The sequence below is a fragment of the Protomyctophum parallelum genome (genome assembly GCF_964188405.1).
Source record: "Protomyctophum parallelum genome assembly, chromosome: 1".
Taxonomy (NCBI): domain Eukaryota; kingdom Metazoa; phylum Chordata; class Actinopteri; order Myctophiformes; family Myctophidae; genus Protomyctophum; species Protomyctophum parallelum.
The window spans coordinates 60024595-60049090 of record NC_139697.1 but is presented as its reverse complement, the minus strand read 5'-3'; the positions used below and the strand labels follow the sequence as shown (position 1 = coordinate 60049090).

The window sequence follows — 24496 nt, the reverse complement described above, 5'->3', positions numbered from 1 at the left end:
GACCTGTCAGTGGCTACGTTCGGCGGCGCGTCATCTGGCTGTTGTAATAGACCTTTCATAATGCACTTGTCGCTTGGTGACCAAGACATTTCGAACATTATTACTCCTGTTATATCTTCTCTTCACTGGCTTTTAAATCCATCAATGGCTTATCTCCGTCCTATGTTTCTGACATGCTTGACCCGTATGTGCCAGAACCCTTAGATTCTAAGGGTTCCATCATTCGACAAAGGTCTCTACACTATTCACAGGATAAACTCTACATCACGTTATGGTGTGTTACAACAGTGTATTCTTTTAAAAGCAAACCTACCTATTTTCACAAGCTTTCAGCTAGGTTTGGAGTGTGTGGTTATATATATATTTTTTTAATTAATTCATTATTGTAATCATATATAATTGTGTTCATTTTGTTACTAGTTCCTTTAGTTCGTTACTAGTTAAATGGTGCATTTATATAGCGCCTTTATCCAAGGCACTTTACAGAGATTGTACATGACATTCACCACATTCACACACACATTCACACACCGATGCCGGAGGAAACCATGCAAGGCACCAACCTGCACATCGGGAGCAATTAGGGGTTCAGAGTCTTGCTCAAGGACACTTCGACACTAACTCTGGGGGAGCCCGGGATCGAACTGGGAACCTTGCGGTTGCCATCCGGCAGGGTTGGGAGGGTTACTTTTAAAAAGGAATCCCCTACAGTTACAAGTTACTTGCTAAAAAATGTAGTCAGTAACGTAATCCCGATGACTCCATTTAAAAAGTAACTACAAGTTACTTTCAGTTACTTTTCGATTACTTTTAAGTAAAACTCAATTTAATTAGATAATACAAGTTTTACCATTGATAGACAAGAATGTTGAGCCTATGAAATTAAGATAAGGACAACTGAAATATGGTTAAGGTCATTTCATTGTTAAGAATTCAGTCATTGTGTCAACTTATAACAGATCATAAGAAAAATGCATCTTGACCTACAGAACCATTTTGATTGTTTGATTGACAACAACCAACAACTTTGACAACCAACAACTTTGACAACCAACAACTTCATCCATGTGTGGTCAAAGTGACAAATAAAAACTCTTTTTGACATTCCTGGCTGACACTCATTTAGATAGACATGGCATGAGTTTAAAACATTGACTAAACAGTAAAGACTAATTTATATAGTCTACAAATAACTCAGCCCTATACAATTATATTTATACCCCGTAGGCTACTCTTTAAATAAAAAGCCTCATTGTATTTGACCTAAAAGAGAAGACTGCGCTACCCATTATTTATCCCTAATCCAATATATCATATGCTCTCCTATCTAGTATCTCTGCAGTGTTGCCTGGTCTGATTATTATAAGCCACATTGGGCTTATTTTTCTGAAGTTGCTTGTAAATAATGGTAGAACGGTTGTGAGCTTGCAGATCGTCTATTTTCAAATAGCCAACATATATAAATATGCACATTGTTTAATGGACGATATATATAGCTTTGAAGTGCTCGTGTGGCCTTTTATAGTCGCTTCTTTTGGGCTTGTTTTCATAGACCTGGTTGCTTATTTCTCTCGCAAATTGGCAACACCGCCAGCAGCAGCCTCCACTGTGAGGATTTTACACAGAGTCAGAGAGGTGCGCGCTGCGCTCAACTCCAATCCATTCCGTTTGGTGTTATAATAATGTATAACTTGTTTGTCAAATTAATGAGGGGAAGGGGAGAATGTAATCCTCATGTAACCCCCGTTACAACACCCCCGTTACTGTAATCCAGATTACACATTTTAAAATGTACTCTAAGACGTTACAGTTACGTTTTTTTTTTTACTCTGATTACAGTAACGGATTACATGTAATCCGTTACTTCCCAACCCTGCCATCCGGTCACTCTTCCCCTGAGCCACTGCGTACAGTAGTTACTTTTGTAGATTACGATTATTATTACAACTCATACATCAACCACTTCACTAATGTATGCATTTTGTCCATTTGAAAATAGCCAATTCAAAAGATTGAATGTGTCGCGAATCGCGATGCGGGGTGGTCACAGATTAAACAACTAGCTCCGCGGCTACATCGGAGGGGGGAGGGGGGAGGGGGTGGTTGCAGAAGGAAACGCCTGATGGTGTGAGTATACTGTACATACACATGTGTGTGTGAGTGTGGAATCTTATATGACGTACAGCTCAAAATGTGATTATTGCCCAATTAATAGTTCAACTGCTGCCGCTTTCCAATGTGCTGTCATAGAATTAACACGTTTTCTTAAAGGTGACACTTATTGATGGAACATTATTAGTTTATAGCAATCTGGGAACCCATCGGCAAAAACATTTTGGAACCAAAACAGGGAATTGATAAGAACCGGAATCAATAAGCGGAATTGGAATCGATACACGCACACGCACGTGGGGGGCAGTGTTGATTTTGTCGACTAAAACTAAGACGAAAGATGTTCGTCGACTACCTTTTTCCACTGACAAAAACTAAATGGAAACTGAATGAAAACTAAGTTATAATGACTAAAACTAAGACTAAATATACTGACTATTTCGTCAACAAATAAGAATGTTAGGAAGGGACAAAAGTAGTAGTAGTGGACAAGAGGTCCAGTATAGCCGATCTACAAGCTAGCCGATCTAGCCGATCTACAAGCTCACAACGCATCGCACTGCGACGCGTTGTGAGCTTGTAGATCTGCTATTTTCAGCAAGTGTAAAATCAGCCATTACGACAGCATCAAGGCCCTAGATTTAGTAGACTAAAATGTTATGACATTTAGTCGACTAAAACTAGACTAACGCTAAAACATTCCGGGTGACTAAAATGTGACTAAAAATTAATGAAAACTATGCAAGAGACTATGACTAAACTAAAATCTAAATTCTTCTGCCAAAAACAACACTTTTGGGGGGGGAGGTTGTGGACGACTGTTCTGTTCTGTGCTGTGTCATGCACTGTCCAATGTTTGTTTAAATAAGTGAGTCCAAATGTAAGTTAGTGACTGTGTGTGTGTGTGCGTGTGTGTGCACGTGAACCGTGAATGCGTGCATGTGTGTGGTGTGTGTGTGCGTGCGTGTGAGACTCCCTCTCTCTACTGTATCTCTCTCTCTCTCTGGATGACTAGTGTATCAGCCATTTCTCTAAAACACCACCAGGGATATTTTTACAAGTGGCGACAATTAGTGTGTGACCGACAATTAGTGTGTGACCGACAATTAGTGTGTGACCGACAAGTACGTAGGCTATGTGGAAATCACAAGTGTGTGTGTGTATTGATGAGTGCATGGTATATGTGTGTTTGTTTGGAGAGATGCATCAGCCCAGTTAGTGGTGTCGCCAATGTCCATTTCGGCAATTTGAAAATAGCGATGCGACGCATTGTGAGCTTGTAGGTCGGCTATTTTCAAGAGATTGTTATACATTTGAAAACTTGAAACGGGACATTCTGCACAATGAGTACACTTTTTGTAATTTTGTACTTTTACTCAAGTACATTTTTAACATCTGACTTTTACTCCTAATGGAGTACTTTTATATTATATAGTTAGGGTTAAAACACTTTGAAGGAAGTGGGGGGTGTACTGTATACCAAGGGCTCCCAAGCTAAATGTGTTAATGTTAATTTAATGTTAATTTAAACATAATGTGACCACTGACCATTAAACTTGACACACAGTAAGTCATTGGATTTTTTTATTTTTTTGTTTTTCTCATGTCATATGAAAGCAGGGAATCATAGCTTCAAAATGACATTGGTTGTTCAGTTTGACCCACCAGCTTTGGAGATATGGCTTATAGAGTAATGTCTTACAGAAAACAGCGAGTTGAGGAAACAGGCTTGAATGCTTCACTTCTGTGATGTTTAAGCATTTTTCACATTTCACATTTCAGCATTTACAGTATTTCAGACATGCTCTAGTATGTGAAGAGTCTGCCTAAAAAAATAAATCAGTTTTTATCAGATTTAGTATTGCCGCCATGACTGTATCTGTATCAAAAAGAGTCACATATTTTATACTGATACGGCACGAAGTGCACATTTTTTATATGAAATGAATATAAGTGATGTGAATAGGATGTAATGGGTCCCGGGACCCAGGGGTGGTCTTTTAGATGGGTCCCAGAGACATTTTTTGAGTCCTACTTCAACGATGTTGGAGTACAGCACTGAGTACAGTATTACATGATATCCCAGGACCCCCGGAGGGTGACATGATTGTGTCCTTACTCAATGTAGTGATTCTGTAAGGATGCAGGCTATTTGCATCACTGGAATATATGCATATTTTTTGTAACTCAGATCTTTGCTGCCTGAAATCCATGGCACAACATTGTTTTGTCGGCAGCCAAATGCATATCATTTTGACGGTTCCTGAAAGTTTGAGAACCTCCGACCGTAGAGAGAGCTTGTTCATTAGGTTAGTGAGGTTGGAAATGCCGAATTGATTGCGACCAAAGGTCGCAGTTATTGCGATCAAAAGTCACAGTTAACTATGGAATCGTGCATTTCCCGTCAGTGTGTTGGTTGGTCGGGCACGTGACATCACGTTGACATCCTTAGGGATGGAGATCCCTGATGTGATCAATATTGGCCACCTCAAACCCTTAGATCTCCATTTATGGAGCTGACCTGTTCTGACATTCCATATGTTGATCCTTCCCCATCCATCCTTCCTCTTCGATGTCTCCCTTTTGACTGATACCTGTCCTTTTAAACTCCAGACGGGCCTGCCCCAAAGTTATTAGTGCAGCAACGCCCGGCAGCCGCCGAAAACTAGAGTTCTCAACAGGCCCGGAAATTAAGATTTTACCCCCCATGCCAAAGCGCCAGCGCTCGCCCAGCAGTCTGCTGTCACCCAGGCGGATGCGTGATTCTCGCCTTCAGGCGTCTTACTGGTATGATAATATATAATTATGATAATATTTTAGTGGTCTATCCATCCTCTGGAAAGAACATTTCATACCTTGTACACTTTATAGCGGTCAGTGGTGGAAAGTAACTAAGTACATTTACTTAAGTATTGTACTTAAGTACAATTTAGAGACATTTGTACTTTACTTGAGTATTTCCAATTTCCATTACTTTTACTTCTACTCCACTGCAAATATTGTACTTTTACTCCACTACAATTATTTGAAAACGTCAGTTACTAGTTACTTTGTAGAAGATACAGTAACCAATTTCACCCATTTGAAAATAGCCAATCTATAAATGGGACACTACGCATAATGAGCGTGTATGTTCTACTTTTGGTACTTTAGGTACATTTTGATACCAACACTTTAGTACTTTTACTCAAGTCAATTTTGATTACCGGACTTTGACTTGTAACGGAGTATTTCTACATTGTTGAAGTATTGATACTTTTACTTAAGTCACAAATGTGAGTACTTTTCCCACCCCTTCATAGCGGTAACCTTTTCCACTCTACCGTGGCGCATGCAGTTCAAAGCACTGACTGCTTGGCTTGGAGACCGCGGTGCTCGGGGGTTAACCGCACGGTAATAGGAATTCAGCGTGCCAGCCCTCTCGTGTGTGTACGTGTGTGTGTGTGTGCGTGCACGTTGGCCTACTATGTGTACGTGCAATCGTGCATGTGCTCCTATAGCTCCTTGTGTCTGTTTGTCTTGTTATTTTTAGTCTGTCTAATGTTTATGCGTGTCTGACTGTCTGCATTGAGCACGTTTGTCTTGTTTTTGTTTCTGTACGTGCACACAGTATGTACTGTACAGTATGTATAGTGTGTTCAGTTATGTGCGATTGTGTTTCCATCAGTGTTTATTTGTACAGTACTGTATATGGGTACGTTTGCGTGTGTGCGTGCGTGCGTGTGTGCATGACTCTGCATGTAGGCTTTGCTTTGGCAGTGACTGGTAAAAGTGTTGACATATTTACGGTACTCACACACTGCCCAGTCCTTGGAAGGTGGTGACATAAAATACGATGCTGCAACCCCCCACTCCCCCACCCCTCTCTCTCTCTCTCTCTCTCTCTCTCTCTCCCTCAGTATCTCCTTCCTCTGTTTTTCCATCCGCTGTTCCCTGACATTCATTGGGCGTGGTGGTCCGAGCCATACATACAGACACATGGTCAAAGTGGTCTTGATGAGCAACGATCCATTCCATACGTCGCCCCGCGGTGAGAATAGCCAGACCTACAAGCGCATAACGCACCCACCACGATCCACAGTGTGTTGTGAGCTTGTAGGTAGTGCTGCATGATTATTAAGGGCAAATTCACACTGAGTCCGTTTGATTCAAACTGTCCTCGATTACGATTGCCTGGTCCCCACTGGCCATGATTCACATTGGCTTTGATTCTTCCCCACCTGAGTACATTTCATTCATCTGTATTCAATGCTTTCACATTGCAGCGATCCATATCCGAGTACACTTCAATCGGTTCCCGAGACTGTACCTCCATCCAGACTTTTAAGTCAAGCACTTTGATGTTGTCTGATTAAAGCCACAGTAGTTTGGCTCCAGGTCACGTTTTGAATGTAGTAATGTTCAGCAACTACAGACTAAAGACAATACATCTTTTCATGGAAGAAATGAGAATCGTGATCTCAATTCTCGCTCCATTGCTCTGGTCACCTCCATTCTCCATACGTCTGGCCAGCTGGTTTTTGGGGATGCACACGGTCGGACATGCGCTGCTCCCGTGCTTAGGGTTAGGGTTAGGGTTTGAGGTAGGTTGTCGGTCTAATGACAGTCGGACCAATAGTATGTCTAAACTAAAGCCTGTACCCGGTTAAAGCCCTAACCCTTAGGGTTAGGGTTAGGCATTTCCACCCGATACCCACGTTCCTACTTACTCCACCTAGTGTAGGTCAAGGGTTCCCATTCCCAAACCCTTCAGGCCGCGACCCCCCCAGACATAATCATATTATTTGAACTGGCCTGACGAGCACTTGGAATTGAACATTTAGTTTGACTCTGTTCCACAGATGAACATTGGTGAAAATAGCCGAATGTTTTCATGCACGCAAAGATTCCCTTTCTGCGTGCACAACCCCGGCTTGCCTCCCGTAGAGCTGACTCAGCAGAATAGACGGACGAAGGATGACCTTTTTCACCCCTAACTTCCTCTTGACCCGTATTCACCAGGGCAACGGGCGGGAGGGAGGCGTGTGTGTGTGTGTGTGTGTGTGTGTGTCTTCCTGCCTCTGCCATGTCGACCGAGCCTCCTCTCCTTCCTGACTAAAGCTCGAGCCAATGCCAGATTTTTGGTTCTGATGCCGATCCCCATTTGGGAGAATTACCGGTGTTTTGATCATATTTTTCAAACACTCAGATTTCTTCATTTTTCTTTTTTTTTTTACTATTTGAGAATATTTACTTCATAAAAACAACAAGGGTTCTTTAATGATATGCCCAAATTAGGGATGCCAGTTTTAAAGGGGAAAAGGTTGGGACACAAGTTCCGCCCATAAGGGCGGCGCAAATGTTACACTGTGTCACTTTTGGTTGCCGTAACACGTGATATGAAAGGTTCCACTGATTAACCACTGAACACTGTCCTATACTTCGTTGCACAATGTCGGTGTATAAAAAGCGACACATACTGTACAAGCTCAGTGAATGTGTAGATCAGCTATTTTACAAGCTTTAAAGAAAGAACATGTCCATTAATCCTAATCGAGGCTAAAGTTTGAAATAATCGTATTGTTTTGAAGTCATCGCCCCGCCCATGAACATCTCGCCCCCCCCAATCTCTCTTCCCCCCCCCCCCCGGACTGCCTTTTTCGCAGAGATATTGGAAAAAAAAACATAGTCTTACGGTAAGTATATTCAGGCCAATAGGGTAATAACCTCAAAACCAAAGCGAAAAGCTCTGCGAAAGAATGAGACCCCCCCCCGCCCCCCCCCCCCCTCTCTCTCTCTCTCTCTCTCTCTCTCTCTCTCTCTCACACGCGTTCACACACAGCCAGCTGTAAGGGAAACCAAGGTTAATTGGCCCAGGGGGGATTGGTTTGGTAGCAGGATGGCGAGGGCCGGATGGAGGTGACGGTGACATGCTGCTGATGGTGTTAAAAAAAAAGCCTAATCACTGTGTTGTTCTGTGTAGTGGTGGAAAGTAACCAAGTACATTTACTCAAGTACTGTGCTTAAGTATACAAATTTGAGGTATTTGTACTTTACTTGAGTATTTCCAAATTCCAATACTTGTATTTCTTCTCTAATACATCTCAGTATAGTGGTATATAGTTACTTCATTATTACAAAACATACATTAAGCTTGCAATGTGTCGCGGTGCGATGCAATGTGAGCTTGCAGATCTGCTATTCTTTTTACTTGAAATTGGAGATTCTGCGTAATGAGTACTTTATACTTTTGGTACGTTAAGTACATTTTGATACCAATACTTTTGTACTTTCAGTAAAATGTTGAATTCCGGACTTTTCCTTGTAACAGAGTATATTTCAACAGTCTTCAGTATTGCAGTATTCATACTTTTACTTACGCAAAACGAGCGAGTACTTTTCCCACCACCGTATGTGGGAGCGTGGCATCGGTCTGTTAGGAGACGTTTTATTTGAGTTTAAACGAGACTTTTAATAGAGACTCACGTCTGTGGATCGATTGCAATTAGGAGACTCAACTCCTCCTTTGTCTCAGCGGACATGAATAGTGTGTGTGTCCTACATGCTGAATGGCATTCTGATTCACAAAGCCACTGCACAGCTCTAGCCACTGCTGCACATCCTGTGTGTGTGTGTGTGTGTGTGTGTGTGTGTGTGTGTGTGTGTGTGTGTGTGTGTGTGTGTGTGTGTGTGTGTGTGTGTGTGTGTGTGTGTGTGTGTGTGTGTGTGTGTGTGTGTGTGTGTGTGTCAGCCGTTGTGCGTGGCTACATACATGGTGGTTGTCAATTAAAGATGCCCTTTGTTGGGCCGTACAGTGCAGCAACAAACTGTGTGTGTGTTTGTGTGCATGCGTGTGTGTGACGTCATAAGGGTCAGTGTCATTCCAACTTCATTGTTACTGTGGTCAAAGCATGTGACAGATCACTGAAGCACACACACACACACACACACACACACACACACACACACGCTCCACTTTCATCTGACCTCAAATGACCGGCCGGCAGGTTTGTCATAAAGTGGCAGGTTTCACATCATGGGACTATAGTATAGAGACAGTTGTATTGGTCAATGATCTGTATTTCTACAGCAGCCATTTGCTTCTCAAACCTTTTTCATGTCAAGGAGGCTCAATTTAGAGAAGTGGGAAAGCCTTTTAAAGCAGTCAGAGAGAGCCATGTTCCTGCTGAACACCGGCGGGCTACGTGCAGGATGTATGCGGAGAGCGTTTTATGTGCCATTTTCCATTGTTCTTCGCTTGAATCCTCCCAAATGACCTCCGTTCACTTTAGATGCCAGCTGACAACTCCACCTAGAGCACTAGGGTTCTCAACGTCTGGTTCGGGGGCCACCACCGCGTCCAAAGAACTTACCTTTTACGTTCCATTACTAGACTTGGTGTATATTGGGGTCCCAAATATGAAAATAAATTGTCTTTTATTTTGTCAAACGATATAGATATTATGATACAAAAGTATATCGGATCTACAAGCTTGCACGTTTCAAGGTTGCGGATCTGCTGCTCTTGGTCCTTCTGTGTGGCGCTGTAGTACGATTGATCAGGTGGTAACTAAGACATTCATTTACCAAAAATAGAATACAGAGATATATGGTTTCTGCCCGACGGCAACGATGCGGTTGTATACACTCTCAGAGGTACAGAGCCGTATAACTGGGGACATGGGATCCTTTACAGTAACGGTGTTAATGTTCGACAGTCACTTGGATGTCTTCCGGTGCTGCTTTAGGAAGTTCACATGTCCTTCTATTTCATTGGCCCGCTGGCTCCTTATTAGCGAAGCTCGGCTCTGTGAAGTACGCTGTTCCGGCTGCAACATATTAGCAGCTGTGTGTTTCAGTGATTCTTAGGGCTGTCACCATTACACATTTATAAAGAATTAAAAAGTCTGCACACCAATTTCTGCTCCCAGACATAACTTTACTTGAATGTGATAACGTTTCTGCCTGAAACGTTAACACATTCAAGTAAAGTTATGTCTGGGAGCAGAAATTGGTGTGCAGACTGTTTTATTCTTGACTTTGTTTGATCTGGCAGCCAGCCTATTTAGTTTTTTAGATGTCTTTTAGCTGTTTTTCAGCCCCCTTTGCCACCATTACACATTTAGGCTTCATAATCACACATTTCACAGGGCATATATGACAAATATTATTATTTGTCATTATACATTTATAATTAATTTATTTCGTTTTTTTAATAGTGGAAATGGCTGATCTACAAGCTTACAAGTGTTGTAAGTGTGTAGATCTGCTATTTCTGCTATTTTCTTTTTTGGAAACTATGCAAAATAATTGTGATTATCTCAAATAACGGTAATTGCGATTATGTAATAACTGTGACAGGCCTAGTGATTCGTAAACTTTTTAAATGTCAAGGACCCTCAGTTTGATGTGCATTTATTAGGTCATGGACCCCCATTTGATACAATTGTTTTGGTTTTTTAAATCTCTCGGACGCCCCAATCTACACTTTAAAATCCACACACACTCTTCAGCGCACGTGCACACCGCTCCTCTCCATCAGTTACTGGAGGAAAGAGAGGAGAGGAGAGCGGGGGGGAGAAATAATGGGGCATTCTGTCGCCTGAGTGAGAGAGGAGTGGAGTGTGTGTGTATGTGTCAGTGGGTTCACTTATTTATAGCCGTCACCCTCCACTGCTATCCTTTAACACACACACACACACACACACACACACACACTGTCACTGACGCATGCACGCTGCTGCAAGGCCCCGATGCTCGTAGTTTTTCCCTCTTCCCAACAGCATCACATCTCCTCTAATATAAATCACACATATCCTGAATGTTTCACATGCCTTCAGCGGCACATAGTTAAGAGATTTATCTTCACGGCGGTGACAATGGAGCCACAGTGTGTCACGTTCACCACAGACAGACAGACAGACAGACACGGGTGGAATGGAGCGCCGGCCGGGCCGTGGCGTGACGGGGGACGTTAGTAGAAGACCCCCCCCCTCCCTCCCTCCCTCCCTCCCTCCCGCTCATTCAATCTGTTGTCTCGGACAGTGGTGGGGAAGAAGTACTCAAACGTTTGACTTAAGTGAAAATTATCAATACTGCAGTGTAGAAGTATACTCGTGTTACAAGTAAAAGTCTGGCATTCTAAATGTAGGCCTGTTGTATAAATGTTTGCAGGGCTGAAGTGGGCAATGTGTGTTTTGTAATAACAATCAAAATCTACAAAGTAACTAGTCACTAAAGTTTTCAAATAAAATGTAGTGGAGTAAAAGTACGATATTTGGATCCTGTACAGTATTTAAGTAAATGTACTTACACCACTGGTCTCTGACTTAATGACCAGCACAGAACAGAACAGCACAGAGAGGAATCCCAGGACGCGTCACAGAAGTCGTGGCCATAAGTGATCATAAGTGTGCAGTCATCGTTCGATGATCCACTTAAGTTCTCAACGATGTTCCAGGATTTATTTAAAACAAAAAAATAACACATCTAGACTACAACCTTTAAACTGGTGTCCCGACCTGAAAATGTATTTTCTGTCAACTAAAGACAATAGAGTATGGATATGATTACTATCAGAATAGAGCTATTTAACACTTATTTAAAATAAATAATATCTAAATGAATTACACCACCATTTAATAACGGTATTTTATTTTATTTTATTTCCTTTTTTCCCTTTGATAATGTAATGTCAGAATCGATGCCCGTTCCACAAATTCCATTTTCACGTGGGCTTTGTTACTCGCCAAATTAGGGACAGTTTAATATCGCACATAGCTGGACACGGAGTGTGTGTGTGTGTGTGTGTGTGTGTGTGTGTGGTGTGCACACATGGAGAGTGTGTATGTGGAGCGAGCTCTTGCTGCGGGAGTGTGTTTTACTAATTCATTTGTGTTGGAGAGAGTTGTTCATGCAACGCTCTGCATAGCTGCCAACAATGTGGTTTTCATTTGGACACAGAGAGAGAGAGAATGCGTGTGTTTGCGCACACACATCTGTGTGTTTGTGTGTGAGCCTGCTTGTTTGTATGTTCAGGTGTGTGTGTGTGTTAAATTTGCAAGCTCTCGTGTATACTGTACATACAGTGTATGTGTGTTTTGAATGCCTGTAGTACAATTTTTTAACACCTACAGTATGGTGAACAACACGACTAGTTTGCTAGGACAGGCATGGTGTGTGTGTGTGTGTGTGTGTGTGTGTGTGTGTGTGTGTGTGTGTGTGTGTGTGTGTGTGTGTGTGTGTGAGAGGACAAGCTGAATTCCTCTGTTACCTCACCGCATCATTTGCCAACATGCACAGTGCACGGTTACGCCAAAGGACCAGTGAGCCAAAAACATGAAATTGGCATACATCAGTTTAGTTTTTCATCACGCTTCCATGACGGTGTGATGCAAGCGCGACCCGTCCGTTCCCACTTCCCACACAGCGCCAACACTAGCATGGACACACACGCAACCTGTGTTACGTGACTGTGTGTGTGATTGTGTGTGACACACACACACACACACACACACACACACAATCACAATCACACACACAGTCACGTAACACAGGTCTGGTATAGACCAAACTCTTGTAGTTCGAATCCCAGCTTAACCTTCCAATTAACCTTCCACAGTTCTCATTATTAGACCTGAGGCCGTTTCTACACGTCTTGTAAATCAGTAGCAGCCAAGGAGGACCTCCAAAATGATTATTTATTTGGCTGTGGACCCCCCTCCCCCCCCCCCTTCTGGGAATCCAAGAAATTCTAAATGATTCAGTACAGTATTTATCAAACACTTTCAAGGTCCACTTTCAAAAAATAGCTGTGAGCTTGTGGATCTGCCATTTTTTGAATAGCCAAAGCTGAATTCTAAAATGACAGAGATGTTTGCTTACCTCCAAAGTTATAATTTGTATCTGCCAAATTGCTGACTGACAAACACTCGCTCTTGATGCTGTGAGTTACCCTGTTACAATTGTTTTAAGGGAATCCATTGTTTTATTAATGTAACAGGATGTCATACAGACAGTGATTAATCCAGTGATTAAAAGGTACATTAGATCACATGTCTGCACTAATCAAGACGAAAGAAGAAAGAAAAAAAAGACAATGGAAAAAGCATGTATTCTCCAAAGACTGCAGTAGCCAAATTCCCGAAGTTTTCCCTAAATTCCTTCCAATGTCTTGACATCAGTATTTTTGTTTTGCCTAACCCTTGGTTACACTCGACCACCTTCATCATTCAGCTTGTATAGACCACATTAAATGAAAAAAAAAAAAAAATCACACTCCTAGAGCATATCTGTGGTCACAATGGAGATATATAATGAGATAATATAATTAACAATAGATGCAAATAAATCTGATTTCCCCCAAAATACTTTCCCAATCCCTTCCCGTAAAAACAAAAACCTAATCTGTGATTACATCATAGCAGGCGCCTATGAATAATCATGAGTCATTTAAATTCAGCTGTGTGATTCCCTGCAGCTCAAATGATATCATTTTAACCCATTCTGAACGGGCACCCATTTTGGTGTCGGCATCATGTTATGCTTTAGCTATTGAAAAATAGCAGATCTACAAGCTCATATCGCGCCACCGAGTGGCGCGATACGAGCTTGTAGGTCTGCTATTTTTGAAAAATCGAAGAAAACCTCATATGAATCTGATCTCAGGTCAGAATGGGTTAAATTCAGCTGTGTGATTCCCTGCAGCTCAAATGACATCATTTTAAAGTTAAACCCTGCACTAAAACATCGTCTCTGACAGGTGGAATACCGTTACTTTTCAGGATTCAAATGCAACAGTATAGCAGATCTACAAGCTCAAAATGTCTCGTCATGTTTCGAGCTTGCAGATCTGGTACTTTTGATGCTCTGTGTGGCGCTGTATGTGCTTCAGCTCCCTGGCATGTGACTCTTAAAGTTCTCCTTGTTGGTTTCAGTGGTAGAGAAAGTCCTGGTTAGACCTCTGTAGTTTTTAAATAATGCAATTTCCTATTCTCATCCCTGCCTTAGACCCTAAATCCGTGTGTGTGTGTGTGTGTGTGTGTGTGTGTGTGTGTGTGTGTGTGTGTGTGTGTGTGTGTGTGTGTGTGTGTGTGTGTGTGTGTGTGTGTGTGTGTGTGTGTGTGTGTGTGTGTGTGTGTGTGTGTGTGTGTGTGTGTGTGTGTGTGTGTGTGTGTGTGTGTGTGTGTGACTGCGCGTGCGTGTGGAGACGCGTGGGGTGAATTACCTTGGCCCTGCATGTTTCAGTTGATATGAGCTTGTCAACAGGCGGGGAGGTATGGTAGTGTGATGCACAGTGGGGTGCACCAGTTCCACTGGCTCCCCTGTAAGATGTGGATAAAAGTATCCAAGAAATGGCTGATAAAACCCATTAAGACCTAATGAGGGCCTATTCCACAAATGCCTTCTAAATCAGTCGTTCTCAAACCCCCACATTTTAAGTATTTCCCCATGTCTGAAAATGTTTTGAGCCAGAGGAACACCTCCCAAAAGAGAAATCTAAATGTTTCAAAATCAAAAATAGGAAATGCAAAAGTTGGCAGCACAGCACAATCTGACGCGCCGTGTAGCCTGTAGAATGTAGATGGAGATATCAAGGTGAAAGGGAGAGACGGAGAGTGTTGTTCAGTTTGCTGGCGTTCTCCGTTGTTCCACTTCAGCTTGGAGATAAATGCACGACTGACATTCCCAAACACCCTGGAAAAACAGTAAGGTCAGCTTGTTGATTAAAAATAAATAGGCCTAGAGAGAGAGAACAGACAAAAAGCAATAGAGAGAAAGGAGAGAGGTGGAGACAGAACATTGGAACGTTAAGTCTTCCCACTTCTGAAATCAGGAGTGAAGCCTTTATACTTCCGTGAAGAGACCCGGTGGAGCCCGATTTATACTTAGCTGCACGCTGGCGTTGCGTGCCATACATGGCAGATCTACAAGCTCACAACGAACCACAAATGTGCCGCGTTGTGAGCTTGTAGATCTGCCATTCACCGAGCACAACACCCGGCGCACTAGAAGCGAGAGTGAGAGCTTGCTAACGTTCAAGTCCTCTCTGTCAGATAATGTGTCGGCTCTGGTGTTGTCTGAAGGATTAGTTATGGAAAAGTCAGACCTTTCCCACACGCTTTATCTGCGTGCGTGTGCGAGCGTGTGTATTATGTCATGAACATTGTGAGTGTCCTCATAGCAGTGTGTCTCTCTTGTCTCTCTCTGATCCACTGCCCTGTCTCCATGTCTTGTAGTCTTGTCTCGATGTGACATCCCAAAGTTTGTCTTCTGTTGTCATGTCTCGATGTGACATCCGATATCTGTCGTGGTGTCACCTGTCTCTATCTCAGTGGTTCTCAAGCCTTTTTATGTCAAAGTCAAGGCCTCCCAAAACTATATGTATTTGGCTGCAGACCCCCATCTGCAAATGTTTTGAGCCAGGGACCCCCTCCATAAGCAAATATTTGAGTTAAAACTGTTAGCTCAAAGAGAAATATATATTCAAAGATTTGCACAGATTTTCCACAAATAGCAAATCCAGTGCTTGTAGAGCTGCTGTTTTTGAATAGCCAAAGTATATGATTTAGTTTAAAGTGATTCAAATGATTGTGACGCTGTATTAAGATGACTCGGGACAAAGAACCAAAAAAATGTTTGGGACTTGCACTTGACTTCCATTGGAAACACAGGCAGCACAGAACATTTGTTCTTTATGTGTGTGAAGCCTCAGTGTGTCTGATTCAATGGCTATACCATTATGCCACCTAGATAGAACAGTGGTTCTCAGAACGTGGCTGCGGACCCCCGTCTTTTGTGAGAAAAGTTGTGTAAAGAAAAATCTAACTGTCAAGATTTTTAAAAAAATTGCAGATGTACTGTACAAGCTCGCATTGTGGCACAAAGTGACGTGCTGTTTAGTATCTTGCAATATCTGCTATTTTTGAGGGGAGCGAACCCCATCCTATGCCCAGCGATGGTGATGATTTGATTGGCATGAGCACTACATAACTGTAGTGTGATTTATTTTCATGCCAAGTGAACGGTGGTGAAGTCACATAAGAACGTGTTGGAGTCAGTGGTGAGTGTTTGTAGCTCCCAGCTTTGGTCTCATATATTATTTGAAAGAGCTCCTTCAGGCTTTTGGCTGCTTTAGTGCTGTGCTACTCTGGAAGTGCATTTTCACATACTCAAGCCCCCGAGTGCCTCAGTGCGCTCAGCCTATGGTCCTGGACGCCTTGCTAACTCACTGTCACCATGGCTTCTTTACCTCGAGACGCTGTGCTCACACACACAGCATCTGAAGAATGTTTCTATGTCAGTGGTTGTCAAACTATTTCATGTCAAGGAGGCAAGGAGCCCCAACATAATATGTAATTGGCTGCCGATCTGAAAATATGTTGTTCATTTTCGTCAGGAAGTCTGCCTCAGAGGTCTTAAAATATTGAAATGAATTGAACGTTTTTACATAACGCTGGCTGAACGCAACAGGGAATATCACTTTGTATTTTCTCTCTCATCTTCCTCCACCTTATTGCGTCACAGGTGGTGAATTCAATTATTAAAATGGACTCATGTGATGTCCTGAAGCTGACGGTTGAAACATTTAAAATGTTTATGACGAAGTGAGTTTAGCATCCCAGGTTGAAATGTAACTACGAAACATACTGCCACGTCCTTCCTACAGGATGTCTGTCCCGTTGTGTTGAAATCAAACACTAACTCTCTCTCTCTCTCTCTCTCTCTCTCTCTCTCTCTCTCTCTCTCTCAGATCTGTCCATGGCCAAGAGGAAGTTTGCAGAGTCTCTCAACGAGTTCAAGTTCCAGTGCATCGGAGACGCAGAGACAGACGACGAGATATGCATAGGTGACCCACGCAGCTTCTATGTAAACCAATACGGTGTTTGAATCGGCATTATAAATCAGCTACAATGCCTAAATGATCCTTTTTAAATAAGATTTCTGCCGGCGAAATCCAATACACTGTGAAAGCCGATCGGCGCAACGAATAGGGCTTTGTGCTTTAAATAGCCAATGGACTGAACTATTTAGTATTATTATTAGCCGCGTACTGCGTTCTCCTTGTTGAATGAATAGCCGCTGACAAAAAAAAAGTGATTTCTCTCTGAATCAGACATGTTCACTCACCTTGTCCCTCACCTTCGTTCCTGTTTCGAAAAACAGTGGGCCGACACATTGTTTATATGTAACATTTAAAAAAAAAACATTCCCAAAAAAGCTAAACTTTTCATGAATTAATCATAATGTCATGAAGAAGTGAAACTTGTGAAAGAAAAATCTAAGAAATTCCATAAATTAGAACAAATATTTAAGAAGTAGTGAAAATAGCCGAGCTTAAGTAGATCTGCTATTTTCACTAGTTTTCACTCATTTCTGTTTAGGGTCACGTGCTGAAAAGTTTGGGAACCACTGCCCTATAATCACAGAGTTCCATCACCAATCTCCAATCCATTTAAGCCCTGCTTACAGTGTCTCAATGTCACTCAGACATCAGTGGTTTATACTGGCCAAGCCATGGATGACAAACAAAAGTCCATTTCCACGTCCGTCTGTGTCGTACAACCAGGGCCGTCTCTCGTAAATGTCATGGTTTCTGGTCCGTAATGAGAGAGATATCATCTGACTCAGTCCGTTTAACTCCGAACCATTACGTTCGGCTTCTGTTGTTGGTCCAAAGTCCAGCCGGTCCCGTCATGCTTTAATTGACCCAGAACAAGATATAGGTTCAGCCAGAGATGTGATTACGTTATATGAGCTACATTTAACGGCCCGTTTTTAATGCATTCCTGACATAGTTTTAGGATTTTTTTCCCTTTTATAGTGCGATATATACTGTATGTCTTGTTCCAAGTCATGTAACTCGATGAGGTGTGTGTGTGTGTGTGTGTGTCATATAAGCGTGTGTGTGATCACAGGAGAATGGTCTGGGTTTTTTTTTTGTCTGTGGGAGGGGGGGAGGGGGTTGTGGTTGCGTATGTGTATGCTGATATGCATGTATTTTCACGGGAAAGGTCGCATACACTTTTGCACATTTGCACGTGCCTGGAAAGCCAAACAATTAGTGTCCATTTGTACGTTCCTCTGTGTGTGTGTGTGTGTGCGTGCGTACGTACGTGCGTGAATTATTGCACGGGGCCCAAGCCATTTGAAATGGAAAGTCTTTCTCCAAAAACAATGCAGTCATACTTGGCCTGGCCCAGGTTTGTGTGTGTGTGTGTGTGTGTGTGTGTGTGTGGGGGGGGGGGGGTATACTGTACGTGTGCTAGCATGAGAGAGTCCTATCCAAATGAAGCCTCACTCATAGGGTGTAAGCACACTTAAGCTTTCAAGAAACGCCTAGTCCCGGCGTCTCTTCCGGGTTTTTAAATAGCTGGTGGATGGAAGTCGACGCTCACGCTCGGCTGCAACTCGTAGCGGCGGCCAAAAAGGAAAAGTTTTGCCGACACTACAAGTTGCAGCCGCACGCGAGCGTCATTTCCCTCTTCCAGCTGTCTAAAAAACCTGGAAGAGAGACGCCTGGGCTAGGCGTTTTCTTGCCGCTTCTTGGCGCGTATATGTGCCCACGCTCTCACAGTGCAGAGCTGTTCTGTGTCATGGCCCTGATTGGTCCAGTCTGTGCTGTGTCATGGCCCTGATTGGTCCAGTCTGTGCTGTGTCATGGCCCTGATTATCCAGTCTATACGGAGGCCAAGAACACGAGCAATGAAGAAAAGGAAGAAGTCATAGCCACGATGCAATATTTAATTTAAAAATAATTAAATTAAATATGACTTATTGCGGTCTTCTTCAGGGAATGAACACAAACAAGACACCCTCGTCAACACTGGAGCGCTAATGCCAACTCTCTCTCTCTCTCTCTCTCTCTCTTGCTGTCTGCCTTCTGTCTGTTGTGTTTGTTTTTCTTTCCCCCACTGTCTCTCTCTGTCTGTCTAAACCTGTTTCTGTCCCTCTGTCCCTCTGTCCCTCTGTCGTCTGTCTCTCTGTGTGTACAGCCAAGTCTCTGCAGGAGTTTGCAGGAGTTCTCCAAAACCTGGAGGATGAGAGAACCAGGATGGTGAGTGATGACCACATCTACATATTACTGATCAGGTTACTGATCATGTTACTGATCAGGTTACTGATCATGTTGGCATGTTACTGAACACTTTATTGATCATGGTAGTGGACATGTTACTGAGTGATCACTAGGACTCTCACAATTAAGCAATATTACACGAGGCGAGAGGGTGTGCTCTACTGTCATTAATGCATGCCTGCGTTGCTACAGGAACAAGCTGATTCAGAAGTGCATTAATATCAGTAAAGCACGACCCTCTCGTGTAATATTGCCCCTAAAAAAACAACGTGAACTCAATTTCAGTATAACTAAGTGTGTGTGTGTGTGTGTGTGTGTGTGTGTGTGTGTGTGTGTGTGTGTGTGTGTGTGTGTGTGTGTGTGTGTGTGTGTGTGTGTGTGTGTGTGTGTGTGTGTGTGTGTGTGTGCGCGCGCCCAGATTGAGAATGCCAACGACGTGCTCATCATGCCTCTGGAGCGGTTCCGTAAAGAACAGATCAGTGCAGCCAAGGTAAGAAACGCCCCAGCAGAAACATACAAGTCCTAATGGAGGCCCGGAGCCCTATTTTCATCAGTGCCTTACACCTTATATCCCTAAACTTCTTTGTATTTTTATTCCTATTTTGAAAAAACCTTTTTGAATCATTAGAATAGCCAATCTTCAAGCTCACGATGTATATCGGCTAGTTCAACCATTTTTTTAATGTTTTTCAAAATTGTAAAAAAGGCAAAGAAGTCCCCCCCCCCCCCCTTACCTCTTTTTCTCCTGAAACAAAACGGTACAGTGTGCTGGGGCAGTGTGGGTGGGTGGGCCATCAGGGCATCTCATTGTTCTGAAGCCAAACTGAGTGGCCACATGTGACGACACTTTCAGCCTATTAGCCACACATCGTCTCACATGCATATGGTTGCCGTTGGGCAGAAACCTCTTCTCTCCTCTCTACTTTACACTACTTTTACTGCTCTACACTACTTGTGTAAATGAACACCTGACTTGATCACACTCCAGCGTCACGCAAAAGTAGCAGATCCGTAAGCTCTTTCGATCTTGTATATTATGCTACTTTTGCTATTTTCTTATTTGAATCCTGAATACTGAAAATCTAATATGCCCTCTGAGGATGCAGGCGGGGCTCACACGCATCCTCCTACGATGTCTGTCTGTCTGTCTGTCTCTCCTACACGGTTGCCCTCTCAGCTATTATAGTCTGGCTCCACCACGGAGAGGAGAACCAACCCACAATCTATTCAAAGCCTTCAAATAAACCATGTTTGACATTTATATGATTAGTCTTTTCAGTGAACAACTTTCAACAATGAACTTTCTAGTGATATTCAGCTGTGACAGCGGGACATCGACAAAGTAACCACACAATGGATGCACACGAGTCACGCACTGAAAATAGTACTATAAAAATAACTACAAGCTGTGCTATTTTTGGTGTGTGACACCCGGCATGCAACCCAGTATAGACCAAGCTCCTGCTCCCATGAATAATTTAATTGGCATTTCAGTACTTAAAGCAGCACTATGTAACTTTGCCCTTCTACCCTGGACTTGAACCCGATGTTCTGTGCAAGTGCTGACATTTGAACAGAGCTTTTATTAACACTCTCCCTGCGGATAATTGATTTCAGTGATATAAGGTTCACTGCTGGGATTTGCACTAACCTTTGGAGTATCTCATGTACCTCCGTTTCACAAAAAATCCACCTTAAAATGTTGTGGTCGTTTGTCGCCGTGTTGAAAAGTAATCCATGCTGCCGGTCAACAACAGAGAGCGAACGAGGAGCGCTCCACTGCGCGCCGCCATTGTCCGTTGGAATGCATTGGGACTCAACTTCCCAGAAACCCCTGCACACCAGTGATAGGTCGATTTCCTGTTATGTCATCATAAAGCGCCGTCCTAGTCGAGATGTCCGCGGGAGACCCGGTATGTCTTAAAAAAAAAACGGCGAATTAAACATAAAACAAAGGGCGGGTTTAGCGGATTCAGCAGTGAAAGACATGTCCTTCCATGTCTAAGTACATTTGCGACCCTATGTTGGGTGCCTGAGACCCACTATAGAGTGTAGAGCAAGTTAAAGGGATAGTTCACCATTTTTGAACATAAGTTGTATGAAATACTTGCCATTAATATAGTGGTTGCAACTTGCAACTGTCTATTAATTGATTGCCCGAGTCCCGTGGTGGGAGTTTTGCTCTGGTTTTGGTGAATGTTAAGTAGTTCCGGTTATTTTGTGGGGGGGCACTGGGGCCATATGTATGAGTACGGGCCGCTTCAATACTGCTAAAGGGCTACAGTACAGCTGTTGAGCTTCACACTGACCACTATAACAATAGCACAGTACAGTACAGAGTACAGTACACACACACACACACACACACACACACACACACACACACACACACACACACACACACACACACACACACACACACACACATTTTTTTAATGTTTCTAATCTCCCCCCCCCCCCCCCCCCCAATATCAGGTCACCACCACATTTATTTATTTATTTATTTATTTACCCAGGAAAGTAGCTGAGCACAGGTGCTCATTTTCAGCAACGCCCTGCACATAGAAACACACAGACAGACACACACATTAAAACCTGTGAGCTGACCAGTACAACCACAGTCTTATACGGTTGGCCACTAAGCAGCTCCAGGGGGAGCAGTTGGGGGTTCAGTGCCTTGCTCAAGGGCACTTCAGCGGTGTTGGGTGAGTGATGACAATCACTCACCCAACACACCGAACATGTGACTGACCCCTCCCATCATTAACCAGGGACTCACAACAACAGGGAGGGGGATCCACATGCTATTAAACACCCGTTGTCCACGGTCCTATAATAATCCCACCCTCCTCGCCCCTGGCAGGTCTTTGTCTATAAAGCGTAACATGCGGTTTTGCAGCCAACAGATTAAGAAAGCAAACGGCGTAATCTGCGGCGCTCAATTCGCCGGAGCCATGATCTACTAATCCCAGTTTAGCCCTAAAAAAGATTTGGTACCCTGCCTGCCCTGGCCACGGATTCACCTGCCGCAAAGTGCCAGGGCACGGTGGTGTTTTGGCAGGTGTTAAGGGGATTACACTGGTATTGTACAACAAAGGCACATTGAAGGCTCACGCTTAATTCCAACACCCCCAGGTGTTGGAACAAGCAAGTGGGGGTATTTATTACATGTATTTATTGGCTGAGGAGAAATGGAGCACTCTCTCTCTCTCTCTCTCTCTCTCTCTCGCTCTCCCACAGTAGACAAACTGTGTCAAACCCTTTTTCTTTCCAAGTTACACTAGTGCTAGTTACTGTAGTGGGGTCCAGGGATGACTGAAGTAAAATGTGACAGAAGTAGCATGTGCTTAAATTCATATTTAGAAAATGTTTCAGATGTAAAACAATTCTGAGATGATGGAATGATGATGATGATCAAGGAAGGGGAACCTTCTGAAAGCGTCATGGGCAAAGATAATCAACTTCAAAATCTAAATCTAAAACAATTGGTCAAAATGACCTCTCAGCCATGCAATTCTTATTGTTAAGTTCCCTGGACCCCCACTATGGCAATGAATGTGAGTACCGAAAGTTTGATTGATTGAACACCCTGATGGTTTGTTTTCATTGTGGCCCTATGTATTCAATTCATCAAGGCATATAAAGACATCAATTACTATACACATAACACAGGACATCATCAATACTAGGATAGTAAATGTATATTGACAGAAAAACAGTGAGGGCAATTTATTTAGATTTTGGCTAGACAACTTGTCTAGGTCCACTTGCAAATTGCTCTGTTACGTTGTTGATGGCTGTTGGAAGGGCATTCCACATTTCCGTGGCATAATAGTAGACTTGGTTAATCCCCATATTTGTGCCAAATCTGGGGGGTATGAAATTATTGGAGTTCCCTCTGGTGTTGTGCCTTTGGGCGCTACTCACTTTTTTCTTGAGTGGTGCAACCACTCCTATAGACAGCTTAATGTGTCCCTGGGTCTGTCCCTGGCTGGCTGGCTGGCTGGCTGATTGGCTGGTTGGCTGGCTGGCTGGCTGGGTCTGTCCGAAGCACGAACATAGCGTTTGGTTGGTTTACACACACACACACACACACACACACACACACACACACACACACACACACACACACACACACACACACACACACACACACACACACACACACACACCCTGGCCTGTTCCTGTGGGTCTGGAACTTCCAGGGACCCCCCAGGGACCCACACACGGAGTTGCATCACTCACTTCACACAGGTGTGATTTTTAGGTAGTCAGGCAGGTATGTGTGGGGTGCAGTCATTGCTGGGATGTGGAGGGACAGTTGGCCTCAGTCATCAGAACGCAGCCTACTGGCTAGTCTACTAAACTAGAAACCATGATCTATCCCCAGCCAAATGGTTTACATCTTCATTCTGCTGTCATAATTGAGGGCAGTAATGCCACACCTCCGCACTGAGTGATAACAAAAATCAAGACAGAAGTTACCAGATCGAACAAAATAAGCCTACAAAGGATCAGCCATCAATGTAACTGAATTTATAGGACAATGTTTTATGCAGGTTAATGCACACCGGATTGAACATAGCAGGGATTTCCCGCAGTGGAGTTACTTCGTATAATGAAGTTTGAAATGTACAGGTAATGGATTACTGTAAGCTACTGTCCGTGAATAGGCTGCATAAATGCATCCAGTCACAGTGCTCAACTGGAAATTTAAATGTAGGCCTACTGTATAGAAGTCTCAGTCTATTGACAACAGTGGAACGTTTAGGGTTTTTTTTTTACCACTAACTAAACCTGAACCTTCAGAATGTCACAGTATGTGGCGTCACTGTGTAAAGAGGCCGTGGCATCTTCCTGAATGACCCAATCGTATACAATAACATGCTATTGAAGAAACTACAGACACACACAGTAGGCTACCACGATGGCACACTGCCACCCTGTGGACAAGGGGAGTATTACCTGGACTTAGTTGACAATATGGAAGAGCATACAGTTTGTTTAAAAGAAAAGGTGCACAGTTCTCCTTGGTCTTTAACCACTTAAGCCCTCCTTCAGAAATAGTGAAACCAGTGTATGTATCAGCTCCCAACATCGTCATGGCACTGTGTGTGTGTGTGTGTGTGTGTGTGTGTGTGTGTGTGTGTGTGTTTTATTTTTGTATTCTTTGTAGAAAGTGATTCAAATGGTAAAATGATGTCTGGGGCTGATCCAAGGACAATCCTTGTTTGGCTATCTTGGCATATAAAAATCACACCTGTGTGAAGTGAGTGGCGCTCTTATCATCGTACATCATCATGACGTAGATTTGCTCACACATATGAC

General features: G+C 43.1%; 1 protein-coding gene across 4 annotated transcripts in view; it reads left to right on the top strand.

The window, feature by feature from the left end:
* The window catches only part of LOC310873728 (rho GTPase-activating protein 26-like), a 182479-nt gene that overhangs the window by 91050 nt on the left and 66933 nt on the right, over positions 1–24496 (top strand). For all 4 annotated transcript variants that reach the window (XM_083786278.1, XM_083786279.1, XM_083786280.1 and 1 more), the window contains 3 exons: positions 16844–16939; positions 19086–19147; positions 19587–19658. In XM_083786278.1, coding sequence (XP_083642404.1) covers positions 16844–16939; positions 19086–19147; positions 19587–19658 — 230 coding nt within the window. The remainder of the gene's footprint in view (positions 1–16843; positions 16940–19085; positions 19148–19586; positions 19659–24496) is intronic.